Here is a 14,444-nt window from a genome sequence, read left to right on the forward strand (position 1 = left end):
TTTTTATGAAAATGGCTGCCGCAACAAAACAAGAAATTGCCAATCTTTTTTTGTTTCCTTTTTTTTTTTAAATGACCAAACTTTGGCTATTGCTCTAACTTCTGATTAACTATTATATTAGTATACTATTATTAACTATGTAACTACGTGCCTGCTTAAACAAACACTATATTTCCAGCTAATTTGGTACAATTTATACCAGAGCTACATGGGCAGCACTGTTGACTTTATTACAGGCCACACTACTTGAAACAATAGGGAGCTGTTCTATTTTTTTCACAGTATTTCAAGCAATACTACTTAAACAATACTGTGTGCATCAATTCTACAAAGTGTGCTTCAAGCCTCTGCATCTCAAACATGACAAGACTCCGACCAGGTTTTTCTTTCAAGAGGACCCGTAAATTCTTATGACATGTCTGTTTTAGTATGTTCCTGTATGCCCCATGAAATAGCATGAAATAGCATTTCGGGTAAATCTATACTTAGATCTCTACATGTGTGCGATTCCTCTGTTATTCTTCCTGGAAATTTATGAATATATTGAACACTGGGTGTTACAATTTTCAATGTCAATAGGGTATGTCCGTACACACTGTCAGCACTAATTTGGAAAATGTCAGACTGTGTAGGGACACGACTCTTTGACAAGGGGAATGGTAACACCCAGTTGTCAATTTATTTATACATTTCCAGGAGGAATAACGCAGGAACGGCACAATACAATGTTGTAAGAAAAGATACTCCACAACTGTATTTCATGAGGAATACAAGTATTTACTAAAATAGACATTTCAGGAGATCATTTATAAAACCAATTTGTAACAGCAACTAAATCCCTTTTTATCCTTTCAAGGCTGTTAAATCTTCACACTGCAAACAGAATTATTCAGCAAGTCTTCGTCCACACGCATGTTTATATCCACTGTTCCATATCGAAGTTTCTTACGAGACCGATAAGCCTAGCCCCAAGTTACCTCCACAGTACTCAATAATAGGGATTTAAAAAAATATATATAAAATAGCATCAGAATCTACAAATAGCGAACAGTATTGTTTAGTCTCTACATGGCCCCTAAGGGAATTTCTTTGATCAAAACTCCTAAGAATCTGTAATCTTTATATGACTATTATAATAAAATAATTACACCTATACAAAATATATAACTTGCTTTTACTCCAGTTTTTGTCTAGCTGGTGTTTTAGGGAAAGTTTAATGACAACACATCACACATTGTCCAAAACCCATCTGCATTCTTTAATTCTCACATATTTAAATTTGGGGAAAGGCGAAGGAAGATATGTCATATATTGAGCAAAATAATTTTGGGGGATTGTATCGAGGATAGATCCCACAATTTCTTGGTGTAAGGCTATGTCCACATTTGCGTTATAGGCTCTATACAGATCATCTATTGGCAATTCTGTGAACTTGTAGAGATATTCTTGCCTTCAAAATGATGGAAACCATGACCGAATCTCGATGGTCCACATTTATAAGTCAACGGAGTGAATTGGCCACTTGGCTTTCGTTGTGAATGGAAGCCATGATGCATATGTGAACAGAGCCTAACAACAAGAGATAAGGGCATTTGTGAACTAAAGTAACTTTATAGAACACTGAAAATTATGCTTTTTCCTGTTTTTGGCTTTACTAAGGCGGGATGCTCAGATGGATCCATAAGATTACACACAATGAGCACAGAGTTCCCAGCTATGCAATGGAGTGACAGCACCAATGGGCAGTCTGTTACTGTGCTACAATGGTCCTTCACAAGACCAACTGTGTTCTTTGTTCTGGATGCAGCGTCTTCCATCTACATATGGGATTTGTCACAGAATGATTTACATCCAATAGCCAAAGAATCCATTATGCCTGACCGGTAAGTAAACATTAGCTTGTGTAAAGGACATTTATCACCTATAAAATATGTTTTAACGAATTAAAACCAGATACTGATACATACATTTTTTTTTATAAATAATCTTTTTTGAATTTTTTTAACTGATTGTAGATTTTTATTTTATTTTATTTTCTGTGCATGATTATGGGGCGGCCATCTTGCCTCATCTGCTGTTAATATCATTTAGAGATATTCTTTACAGCAGCCATATGGACCATAGGAAACAACAGTCTAGGATGTTTGACTTCTATGGGAGAGTTTTCTACGCATGCTCTGTGACCTGTGCAGAAGTCATTGTGCAGGGAGGGGGAGGAGGGGAGCTGTGTCCATCACCTATTGTCAATGGTGGATCCAGTGTTATCTATATATAGATGTTACAGAGGCTCTGTCACCAGTTTATAACTGTCCTATCTCCTACCTAATCTAATAGGTGCTTTGATTTAGATATCATGAATGGTGGGTGCTGTGTTATCTTTATAGAGGTGTTACCTTTCATTGTAATCCTGTCTGTAATGATAATGAGATGACTGCTGGGAAATGATCTCTGCAGAACAGGAAGGGTCTATTGTGAGGTGCCGTGGTCAGAGTGAAAACGGCAAAATTTCAGAATTATATCCCTGGGACCCCTGCTTGTTGAGAGAAAACTCTTTTTAAATCTGTATAGCCTCTATATCTAAAGACTACACTTCTTATATAATATATAATTGTCATTTATTATTATTTTTATTTTATCCACATGTGAATTCAGCGTTGCCCCTAGTATCCGAATCTGTTGTCTTTGTGAAGCTTAAAGTTTTACAGCCTATATATGGATTTATTGAGTTGTTTTGTATATGCCCTGGTCACTATTTCTTTCTCTGTCTGGTAAAAATGACTGATTTTATTCAAATCATGTGATCTTTGAGGCATAGTTGCTTATTATTTTAGCCCTTTTCAATGCAACACAAGCAGCTGGGAGGAGACAATTTTATTCAGCAAACAATGTAGAACTGCTGTTTCCAAAAAACGAAATAACTGTGTTTATCATAGACTGATGAGACAACTGCTTCTAAATACACCATGGGGATCGTCGGCCTAAATAGTGTAAACTCTTAGACCAGGCAGTCACAAAATGCCCCAAATTTATCAGACTGGTGCTCGCTATATGATAATGTTGGCGCATCTTACATGACCGGAAGACACTTTTTTCTTCCTTATACAACCTTTGATTTGTCATTTTGCACCAGAATTTTATTCCAGTTTTTTTGTGCATTTTAAAGGCTATGGAAACATTTTTGAAGACTTATATGTGATCAACAACAGGTGGATCCCGCCTGTCAGAGTCACGCAGGACCCGCTGTCATCGAATCAGTCCCGCTGACCTGACAGATTCGTGTTTCAGCTCAAGATACAACTTCCATGTATCCAGGATAAATAGAAGCTGTATCTCAAAATTATAAAAACTTGTTTTTAATAAAAAACAATTACAAAGTTGCACTAAGCACTATAATACATTGTTTTAGTGCCAAAAAAAAGAAAAAGTCTTCAAAGGTTTCCATGGCCTTAAAAGGGGTTTTCCCATTAGGGACATTTATGACATATCCACAGGATATGTCATATAGATGCGGGTTCCACCTCCTTGGACTCGCACCTATCTAGAACGGGAACCTAAACCCCATTCTTCCTCTGTGTTGCGGCTCAAGCGTGTGCTTTCCAACCATGAAGAAGAAAACAGCGCAGCTCGCTGAACTACGCGGTTTCCGTAACTCCCATAATAATGAATGGCAGTAATGGAAGCAGCGTAGCATGCGAGCTACGCTGTTTCCGTAACTACCATTCAGTTCTACGGGACTCACGGAAACAGTGTAGCTCAGCAAGATATGCTGCGGTCTTCATCATGGTCGGAAATCCCACACTTCAGCCACAACACCGAGGGGTCCTGTTCTAGAGATAGGTGGGACCCGCATCTATATGACATTTATGACCTATCCTGTGGGTGTCCAAAAAATGCAATATTTGAAGCAGCACAAATCCCGTTATCAGGAGCGGTGTCACTCTGTAAAATCAGACAAACCTAGTCTGACGTAATGTAATCTTCAGAAAAAAGGCTTGAGAAAGACCCTCCACTTGTCACGGGTCGAAACGTTGCCATTTTTTTACTGGATGTTTGACCAATAAAATAACTTATTGATTGAAACTTGGGAGACGTGTGCTGCTGTTCACCACGCTTTTTCTGAAGATATCCTGTGGGTGTGTCATAAATGTCCCAAATAGGAAAACCCCTTTAAGTCTCGCATTATCATAAGCCACACCCCTTCTTGCTAAGCCATGCCCCGTTTCAAGGCACTATTAAAAAGTGTCTAGTGAGGTGCAAACATCAAATTACCCCAGTTTGTGGAAAAATTTTGTACATTTTTCAGCACATTTTACACCCAGACACATTAGTAAATCTGCCCCATTGTCTTTATCACATTAGTTTGTCTGAACTGCTCATGTACATTATATAAAGCCATGGTGAACTGGCACAAGCGAGATCGGCTGTCATAGCCATTTATAATCCCTGTGATATGCAGGCAGTTTAAAAGCATTCTTGAAAGCTTGACAGAACTCCGCAGTGTCCATAACCACCATAAATTTCCATTAGGAAAGACGGGACATGAACAACTTTGCTATCCAAAGTTGAACTGAACTAAAACTGGTCCATTCTCTAGATTACAGAGGTTTCCAATGGTACCTGTTTGAACAGTGTTTTGCAACCATTTTGGTAGGAAAAGTTATTTTAAAGAGGTTTCCCCACAAAACAATTTTATGACCTGTTGATAAAACACTGAGCACTGAAGGTCCGCAGCTGGAAAGCTTTATGATGACCGTATTGAAAGCCACGTTGGTTGACCTACAGCTGTCCCAGAAACTTGAGAGAGGGCTCAATTAAAATTTTATTGGGCGGAGGGGTTTGCTTATAGTTAGGTGATTCTTGAATTTATTTATTTTGGGGGGGGGGGGGGGGGTTCTTATATTTCGTATAGTATATTTTGTATAGTGTAGGTTGGTGGAAGTTGCTGCAGTTAAAAATGACCTATGTGCTATGGTTTAATAAAATGGTGATATTTTATTCTTCTGGATTTTCACAGTGTACTGAGTATGTCGGTTTTTGGAGAACCGGAAAAGAACAATAATGTAATGGGTCTGGCCTTGGCGAAGTCTTCTGGAAAAGTGGAGATCCAGTATATTAAGAAGAAATTAGCCAAGATTCAGCCACAAGAGTTAAAGAAGTTGCATCTCCTTTTACACGAGATTTTATAATGATCTGTAATATTAATGTCCGTAAAGTAACCAATATCTTGTATGATTTTTGTATGTACAAAATTCTATTTGTATTCTACGTTCCACAGCATTATTTATTCTGTTTGTCTAATACAGCATATGTATATTTTTGTATTGCATATTTTTTGGTTTGGCACTTACATTATTTAATAATATACATTTGTACGCAGACTCTTATGGAAGATATATCTTGTAGAATGGGCGTGCCTACACACACGTACAGTGGATATGAAAAGTCTACAAACCCCTGTTAAAATGCCAGTTTTTGTAATGTTACAAAGGCAGTAGAAGATGAATCATTTCAGAACTTTTTCCACCTTTTAATGTCTGTCACCCATAATCTGTACAATTCCATTGAAAAACAAACTGAAATCATTTAGAGGGGAAAAAAATAAAAATGTTGTTGTATAAGTGTGAACACCCTCTTATAATTGGGGATGCGGTTGTGTTCAGAATTAGCCAATAACATTTAAACTCATGTTAAATTGTAGTCAGTGCACAGCTGCCATTATTTAAAGTGATTCTGAGTAACCCCATATAAAGTTCAGCTGTTCTATTAGGATTTTCCTGATATTTCCTTTGTTGCATGTGACCGCAAAAGCCATGGTCCGTAAAGAGCTTACAACACATCAAAGGGAACGGATTGTTGAAAGGCATCAGTCAGGAGAAGGGTACTAATACATTAGTATTGCAGTATATCATACAAGCAATCCAACAATCCCTGGTTCAAGTCTCTTTAGGGGGACTTATAAAAAAAAAAAAAAAGTAAAATACAGTTAACTTTTTTCGGGTGGAAATGGGAAAAAATTATAAAAAGCAATTCCGCTTTTTTTTATTTTTTTTTTATACACCGTTCATTGTGTGGTTTAAATAATGTGTTGACTTTATTATACAGGTTAACCCCTTCAAGACCCAGCCTGTTTTGGCCTTCAGGACCCAGCCAATTTTTTCAAATCTGACGTGTTACTTTATGTGGTAATAACGTTGGAATGCTTTTACCTATCCAAGCGATTCTGAGATTGTTTTCTCGTGACATGTTGTACTTTATGTTAGTGAAAAAATGTTGTCGATAATTTTGGTATTTATTTCTGAAAAACACCACAATTTAGAAAAAAAATTCAAAAATTAGCATTTTTCTAAATTTAAACGTATCTGCTTGTAAAACAGATAGTAATACCACACAAAATAGTTACTAGTTAACATTTGCCATATGTCTACTTTATGTTTGCATCGTTTTTTGAACATCCTTTTATTTTCTAGGACGTTACAAGGCTTAGAACTTTAGCAGCAATTTCTCATATTTTCAAGAAAATTTCAAAAGGCTATTTTTTCAGGGACCAGTTCAGTTCTGAGGTGGCTTTGAGGGCCTTATATATTAGAAAATCGCCAGAAGTCACCCCATTTTGAAAACGGCACCCCTCAAGGTATTCGAATCAGCATTCACAAAGTGTTTTAACCCTTTAGGCGTTTCACAGGAATTAAAGCAAAGTAGAGGTGAAATTTACAAATTAATTTTTTTTTGCCGAAATTCATTTCTAATACATTTTTTTTTTTGTAACACAGAAGGTTTTACCAGAGAAATACAACTCAATATTTTATTGCCCAGATTCTGCAGTTTTCAGAAATATCCCACATGTGGCCTTAGTGTGATAATGGACTGAAGCACCGGCCTCAGAAGCAAAGGAGCACCTAGTGGATTTTGGGCCTCCTTTTTTTTAGAATATATTTTAGGCACCTTGTCAGGTTTTAAGAGGTCTTGTGGTGCCAAAACAGTGGAAACACCCCAAAAGTTACCCCATTTTGGAAACTACACCCCTCAAGGAATTTATCTAGGTGTATAGTTAGCATTTTGACCGCACAGGTTTTTCGCTAAATTTATCAGAATTAGTCTGTAAAAATGAAAATCTACTTTTTTCTGAAAAAACATAGAAATTTTTAATATTTACAAGAGATAATATAGAAAATGCACCCCAACATATGTAAAGCAATGTCTCCCGATTACGGCAATATCCCATATGTGGTAATAAACTGCTGATTGGACCCACAGCAAGGCTCAGAAGGGAAGGAGCGCCATTTGGATTTTGGAGCACAGATTTTGCTGGATTGGTTTTCGGTTCCATGTCGCGTTTGCAACCCCCAGGAGGGACCAAAACAGGGGAAACCCTCCAAAAGTGACCCCATTTTGGAAACTACACCTATCAAGGAATTTATCTAGGGGTATAGTTAGCATTTTGAGCACACAGGTTTTTCACTAAATATATTGGAATTGGTCTGTAAAAATGAAAATCTACTTTTTTTCTGAAAAAATATAGAAATTTGTAATATTTACGAGGAATAATGAAGAAAATCACCCCAGCATTTGTAAAGCAATGTCTCCTGATTACAGCAATATCTCATATGTGGTAATAAACTGCTGATTGGACCCACAGCAAGGCTCAGAAGGGAAGGAGTGCCATTTGGATTTTGGAGCACGGATTTTGCTGGATTGGTTTTCGGTGCCATGTCGCGTTTGCAACGCCCTGGATAGACCAAAACAGGGGAAACCCCCCAAAAGTGACCCCATTTTGGAAACTACACCTCTCAAGGAATTTATCTAGGGGTACAGTTAGCATTTTGACCACACAGTTTTTTTGCAGAATTTAGTGGAATTAGGCAGTGAAAATGAAAATCAACTTTTTTTCTGAAAAAGCATAGAAATGTTACATTTTTACAAGGAATAAAGGAAAAAAGAACCACAACATTTGTAAAGCATTTTCTCCTGATTACGGCAATACCCCATATGTGGTAATAAACTGCTGATTGGACCCACGGCAGCGCTCAGAAGGGAAGTAGCGCCATTTGGATTTTGGAGCACGGATTTTGATGGATTGTTTTTCGGTGCCATGCCGCCTTTGCAACGCCCTGGAGGGACCAAAACAGTGGAAGCCCCCCAAGTTTCCCCATTTTGGAAACACCCCTCAAGGAATTTTTCTAGGGGTATAGTGAGCATTTAGACTCCACGGGTCTTTTGCAGAATTTATTAGAATTAGGCGGAGAGAATTAATATCACTATTTTTTTCCACTAAAATGTTGAATTTTCTCATTTTCACAAGGGATAAAGGAGAAATAAACAACCAATTTTTATAAAGCAATTTCTCCCGGGTACGGAAATACCCCACATGGGGTCATACATTTTATTCATTAGAAATGAATTAACCTTTTCAGGACTGATCCATTTTTTGCTTTCTTATTTTCGTTTTTCACTGCCCGCCTTCCAAGAGCCATAACTTTTTTCGTCAGTAGAGTGGTGTGACGGCTTATTTCTTGCGGGAGGAATTGTAGTTTCTATTGGTACCATTTAAAGTGCCATAAAAAGTACTGGGAAACTGAAAAAAAATAGGAGAATATAGGAAGAAAATCTGATTCCATTTTTTGGGGTTTTCGTTTTTAAAGCTTTCGCCGTTCGGTAAAACGAAAACTACAGCGATTTTGGTGGTTTAAATTATTTAAGTTTTTACGGTGTTCACCGTGCGAGTTAAATAATGGTATATTGTAATAGTTCGGCCTTTTACGGACGTAGCGATAACAATTCTGTTTATTTTTTTACATTACTTTTGAAGAAAAATGGGAAAAGGTGTTTTTTTTTAACTAAACTTTTTTCTTTCTCACTACTAATAACTTTAATTCTTCTACACATTTTATTAGTCCCCTTAGGGGACTTGTACCAGCGATCATTGGATCCGCGGGTACAATATGCTGCGATACTAATGTATTGCAGTATATTGTTATTTTTACAGACTCCTGTAACAGCGCGATCACTGTTCCTGTCCGTTAGTCCCGGGTGTCAGCTGTAATACACAGCCGACACTCGCAGCGTATGGAGCGGGCTCAGCACGTGAGCCCGCTCCATACATCAACCCCTGCACCATGACGTGCTACCGTGTTTCCCCGATAGTAAGACACCCCCGATTGTAAGACGTATCGGGGGTTTCAGGGGGGTCGGCTAATATAAGCCGTACCCCGAAAGTAAGACATATGTCTTACTTTCGGGGAAACACGGGGGTATTGCCCACTTCCGCGCCGCCCCCCTCTCCATACGTCACCCCCAGCACTTGTCAATGCCGCCGCCTCCTCCTTAAAACCCGAGCCATAGACTTTTTACGGCTCGGGTTTTAACTTGCTGCCCGCGCGATCGGGCAGCTGAATGTCGGGTCTCCGGCTGTCAGTGACTGCCGGGGACCCTGAGGAGAGGATAGGAGCAGCTTTAGCTGCTTCTGTCTTCTCCGATGTGTTTTTACACAGCGTTCAATGAACGCTGTGTATAGGAATAGAGACAGCAGCAGCGGCGCTGTCTCTATTCCTCCCGGTGATCATGTGACAGGTCACATGATCGCCGGGTCCCGTTAGTGACAGACTGCTGCTGGGTCTAACAAGACCCAGCACAGCCCTATTAGTGACAATCGTCACTATGAGAGGGCTGATTTCCCCTGTAACTGGGGCTGCTGTGCAGCTCCAGTTACAGGGGAAAAGATGGTGTAAAAGAAAGAAAAAAATATATATAAAGTTCCCCAAAGGTCTTTTTTGACCTTTGAGGGACAGACCATAGTAATAAAAAAATAATAAATAATAAAGTAAAGTGCAAAAAATTCGACAATTTTTTTCTAATATAAGACATACCCCGAAAGTAAGACATAGTGGGGCTTTTGGGGATAAAAAGAAAGTAAGACACTGTCTTACTTTCGGGGAAACACGGTATTAAGTCATAGTGATCAAAGGGGTTAATGCACAGCGGATGGTGTGAATATTGCAATTTTCCACTGATATGCCATTTTAGTGCATATGTCGTGCCCAGTTCGTGCCCCTGAAGACAAATACCTCATAAAGCTTTAAGCGGGTTCTCCCGGGTATGGCGATGCCATATATGTGGACGCAAACAGCTGTTTGGGCACGCTGCAGGGCTCAGAAGGGAAGGACGCCATTTTGCTTTTGGAGCGCAGATTTTGCTTGGTCGTTTTTCTGTTTGGGGTTTTGCTGGTATTTCAGTTTATAATGTGGGGACATATGTAATCTGTGCGGAGAACATCAGGGCATAATAAGAGGGTATAAAAATGCGGTAAATAAATAATAATTCATAGATGTGTGGCCGGTGTCGCACTGAAAATGGTGTCTGATGTTACCCGCTTTTAGAAAACACTGCACATTTTGCATCGCCATATTCCTTGGAGCCAGAACGTCTTTATTTTTTCACCACCGGAGCTGTGTGAGGGCTTATTTGTTGCGAGACAATCTGTACTTTTCATTGGTACCATTTTGGGACACATGCGATTTTTTTGATCACTTTTTATTACATTTTTTTGCAAGCCGGGTGACCAAAAACAAGCAATTCTGAAAATGTTTTTTAGTTTATTTTTTGCGCCGTTCACCGTGCACTATAAATGACCATTATATTTTATTCTGCGGGTCGGTACGATTACGGCGATACCATATGTATATAGGGTTTTTTTAAGTTTTGCAGCGTTTGCGCAATAAAATCACTTTTTTATAAAATAATTTATTTTCTGTGTCACCATATTCTGAGAGCCGTAACTTTTTTTATTTTTCAGTCAAAAAAGCTGTGTAAGAGCTTGTTTTTTGCGGGACGGGTTGTAGTTTTTATCGGTATTATTTTCGGGTACATGCGACTTTTTGATCACTTTTTATTCTTTATTTTGGGAGGGGTGGTGACCAAAAAATAGCGATTCTGGTGTGGTTTTTTATTGATTTTTTTTGGGGTGTTCATCGTGCGGGAAAAATAACATTATAGTTTGATAGTTGGGGTCGTTACGAACGCGGTGATACCAGATATGTGTACTTTTTTTAACGTGTTCATTTTTTTCCTATAATGAAAGACTTATTATAGGAAAAAAATGCAGTGCTTGTTTATATAACTTATAACTTTTATTTTTACACTTTTTTTAAAACATTTTTATTCTTTTTTTTTTACTTTTTTACTTGTCCCACTAGTGGACACACAGACTTGAAGCTCTGATCGCTGCTAGAGTACATTACACTACACACGTAGTGTAATGTACTCTAACTGTCATTGTGACGTGACAGTCACACTGACAGGAAGCCTTGGAGGACCGGTGGAGGCTGCTCCTCCGAGGCTTCCGTACATGGCAACCCGGAGGTCATTGTCTGACCTCCGATTGCCGTGACAAGCATCGGTAGCCCCCACGATCACTTTGTGGGGGCTGCCGATGTGCTTCAAACCCCTTAAATGCGGAGACTGCAATCCGTCGCCGCATTTATGGGGTTAATTGCCGAAATCAGCGGCGATGGTCCGCTGACCGGCAAGGCTGGAGTGTCAGCTGTCAGGGACAGCTGACCTCCCGGTTCCCGGACACTGTCCGTTAGGATAGTGTGCGCCGGGAACTACTCCGCAATAGTACGTCTGGATGCGGGAACTAACCCCGCTGCAGGACGTACTATTGCAGCGCAGCGCGGGAAGAGGTTAAGATTGCAGCACTACCATATATATATATATATATATATATATATATATGTATATATATATAAATAAAAATTATAATTATTTTTTTTAACATTCTTGCTAAATATTACCATTTTATTTTTATTTTTTCTTACAAATTAATTTTATTAAACTTTCATTAACTATTTTTTTTTGTTCCACTGGGGGACTTCAAAGTGCAGTGTATTGATTGCATATATAATGCTGTTATATACCAAAGCATTATTGCCTGTCCGCGTATACCTTTTGGGCCATGACTCAGGGCATGTGCCGACTAGGCATACCATTTTATGCCCTATTGCATTTAATAGTCCACTTGTAGGATGTAGTGGTACGCCGTTTGCGTGCCTGGTCAAAATTCAGTGTGCTTTTCTTATAAAGAGCTGGAGGTGTGAAGGAAGACATGTTGGTGAGATGACCTATATGCATGTTATAATTTTGTTGTATTGCATTGTGTCATTTGTGCTGTACTGTTCATGCAGTCGTGGCTGTTGTAACTTTCAGGTATTTGGTGCCATGAGAAAAGGCCTGGATGCCGTGTCAGTAAGGATGTATTTCTGCAGCATAACAGTGCTGGAGACGAGACAAAGCGTGGCTGTTCCCACCTAACAGAGTTCAGTCAGTGTGCGGGCTACGGCCCATGAAGGGAGTAATGTGCTATCGGTGTCACAAGACACAAGTAAGAACCCTGAGTGAAAGTGGGTCTGGTGTATCGGTGGGTGACGGCAGGAGCCTCCCCAAAAGAGACAACATGTTATTAGTAGGTGGACAGGCAGGAGTCTCCCCAAACATTTTCAATAGCCTTAACTGGAGGGTCAAGTGAGGGCCCCTTATTAAAAAGGACGTATCCCTGTATCCAAGAGGAGTGCAGAGAGACTGTCCTGCATCTAGAGTGGTGAGCCAGCCATCATTGCCTGTACCAAGCTGAACCGAATTTGTATCCAGGTTTAATTAAGAGACGGTGCCTCTTGAGAAGTGTTATGTTTGTATGTGCATGTGGTCGTCTGGGAGAGTAACGCCGGCCTAAAAAAAGTGACTTTGTTTTTGCCATCAATTCCTGGTCTCTATTTCATCTTTCCGCGACTGCCCTGCACGTTGTTTTTACACTTCCTTGGCTTACATTACAATGGGGACATAGTCTAACAAACGTGTGAAACTGGTCTTTGTGAGGAAAAAAAAACACTCTCTTCTCTGTCTGATCATTGCTGTTGGACTTCCTTCCAAGTATTTCTATTGGGTCCCATGGTTCCTTGTTGCACCTCTGTGAGTGACACCACTGGTTTCTGGTCCCTATTTTTATATAAGGTTCCCCCGTGTCTACTGTATTCTTCTGCTCTTGTTGTTTGAGTCTTCTGTCTTCTTTCAGGTAGTTTGCTATGTTGTGTGTAGAAGTGAGGGCAAATGCAATGTGCCCACCCCCCAATTACAGAGATTTAATCCCATAACACGAATTAATAATTTGGGACAGGAGTTGACGTTCTGACATCACAATGAGTGAAGTTACATGTTATCGACTCTTTGTATGTGGAGTCTCCTATAGTTCTTGTTCCTGCAGCAGCTGCCGCTATGTGGTCAGTGGTCAGGCGTTCATAAACTTTATTATATGTTGGAGGAGCAGCCAAGTCTAGTTCTGGAGTATTGAGTGGCAGAGATCCCACTCCTCATGATCACTGTGTCTGGATTTCTCCTTACAAACACCACAAGAAAAATGTTTTCATTTTTTTTATTGGAATAGCAGTAAGCAACATTGTAATAAAAATATTACTGGACCTTTAACAAATTATAAGAAAAGATCATAGAGAATCTCCGGTCAGCCCCGGTGGTGACCACAGAACTTGATGCGGTCATTCTGACAAGTCCACCATTGTTCTGAGAGCCACTGGACCCAATGATCCAGAGGAAAGTGAAGAAAACCCCTTGAGAATTATACCTCCGGGGGAAAATAATTCCTTCCTGACTCAATGTGTGGCGATCGGATGTCACCCTGGATCACATTTATCCTGCTGCATATTGCTGTATATCTGTACGTAATTGTAAGCTCAGGAGAGCCGACAATGGATAGAAAGTCATATATACGGTATAATAGAACAATACATTTTCTGCTCCTAAGAACTTACAATCAAATAGAACAATAAATACTCTGCTCCTAAGAGCTTTCAATCCTAATGAACAATAAATACTCTGCTTCTAAGAGCTTTCAATCTAAAAGATCAATAAATACTCTGCTTCTAAGAGATTCCAAAAGTGCAATATATACTCTGCTTCTAAAAGCTAAGACTACCTGCATACGTAGCGGAAAAGTACACTGAAAATCTTCCTTTGAATTCTATGCAATTCCGCACTGAAACCGCAGCAAAATCTGCATATTAAACTGCTGTGGAATTTGTTGTAAATTTCTCCCCCCTAATTAAAAGTAGTAAAGTCTGCAGTGATAATCTGCAACATAAATTGCCATGTTGTGGATTTTTAAATCTGCATCGCGGGTTAATTTATCCATAAAAGGAGAGAAGAAAACCTGGACTGCACTTCCACTTTGCTATACTTGCTCTATTGCGGCTCAGCAAAATGTATGAACATGAGGCTCTTGGTAAACATTTTGATCAAACTGTATAAGCCCACTTGCCACTTCACGGCAACCTCTTTTAAGTGGGTCCCTATTCTATCAAGTGCAGTATTGCGTGACCGCAAGTGACACTTCAACACAGTACCTGTAGAGGGAGCAACCCAACAGGCTAAGCCAGCTATGC

At 39.4% G+C, this 14,444-nt stretch overlaps 1 protein-coding gene across 1 annotated transcript in view; it reads left to right on the top strand.

Annotated features, from left to right (window-relative positions):
• Nucleotides 1–5,678, top strand: part of DYNC2I1 (dynein 2 intermediate chain 1) — a 67,631-nt gene extending 61,953 nt beyond the window's left edge. The window contains exons 22-23 of the mRNA XM_075827411.1: nucleotides 1,660–1,883; nucleotides 5,015–5,678. Coding sequence (XP_075683526.1) covers nucleotides 1,660–1,883; nucleotides 5,015–5,186 — 396 coding nt within the window. The 3' untranslated portion in view covers nucleotides 5,187–5,678. The remainder of the gene's footprint in view (nucleotides 1–1,659; nucleotides 1,884–5,014) is intronic.
• The last annotated feature ends 8,766 nt before the right edge of the window (nucleotides 5,679–14,444 follow it).

Source organism: Rhinoderma darwinii, chromosome 5 (genome assembly GCF_050947455.1).
Source record: "Rhinoderma darwinii isolate aRhiDar2 chromosome 5, aRhiDar2.hap1, whole genome shotgun sequence".
NCBI classification, from domain to species: domain Eukaryota; kingdom Metazoa; phylum Chordata; class Amphibia; order Anura; family Rhinodermatidae; genus Rhinoderma; species Rhinoderma darwinii.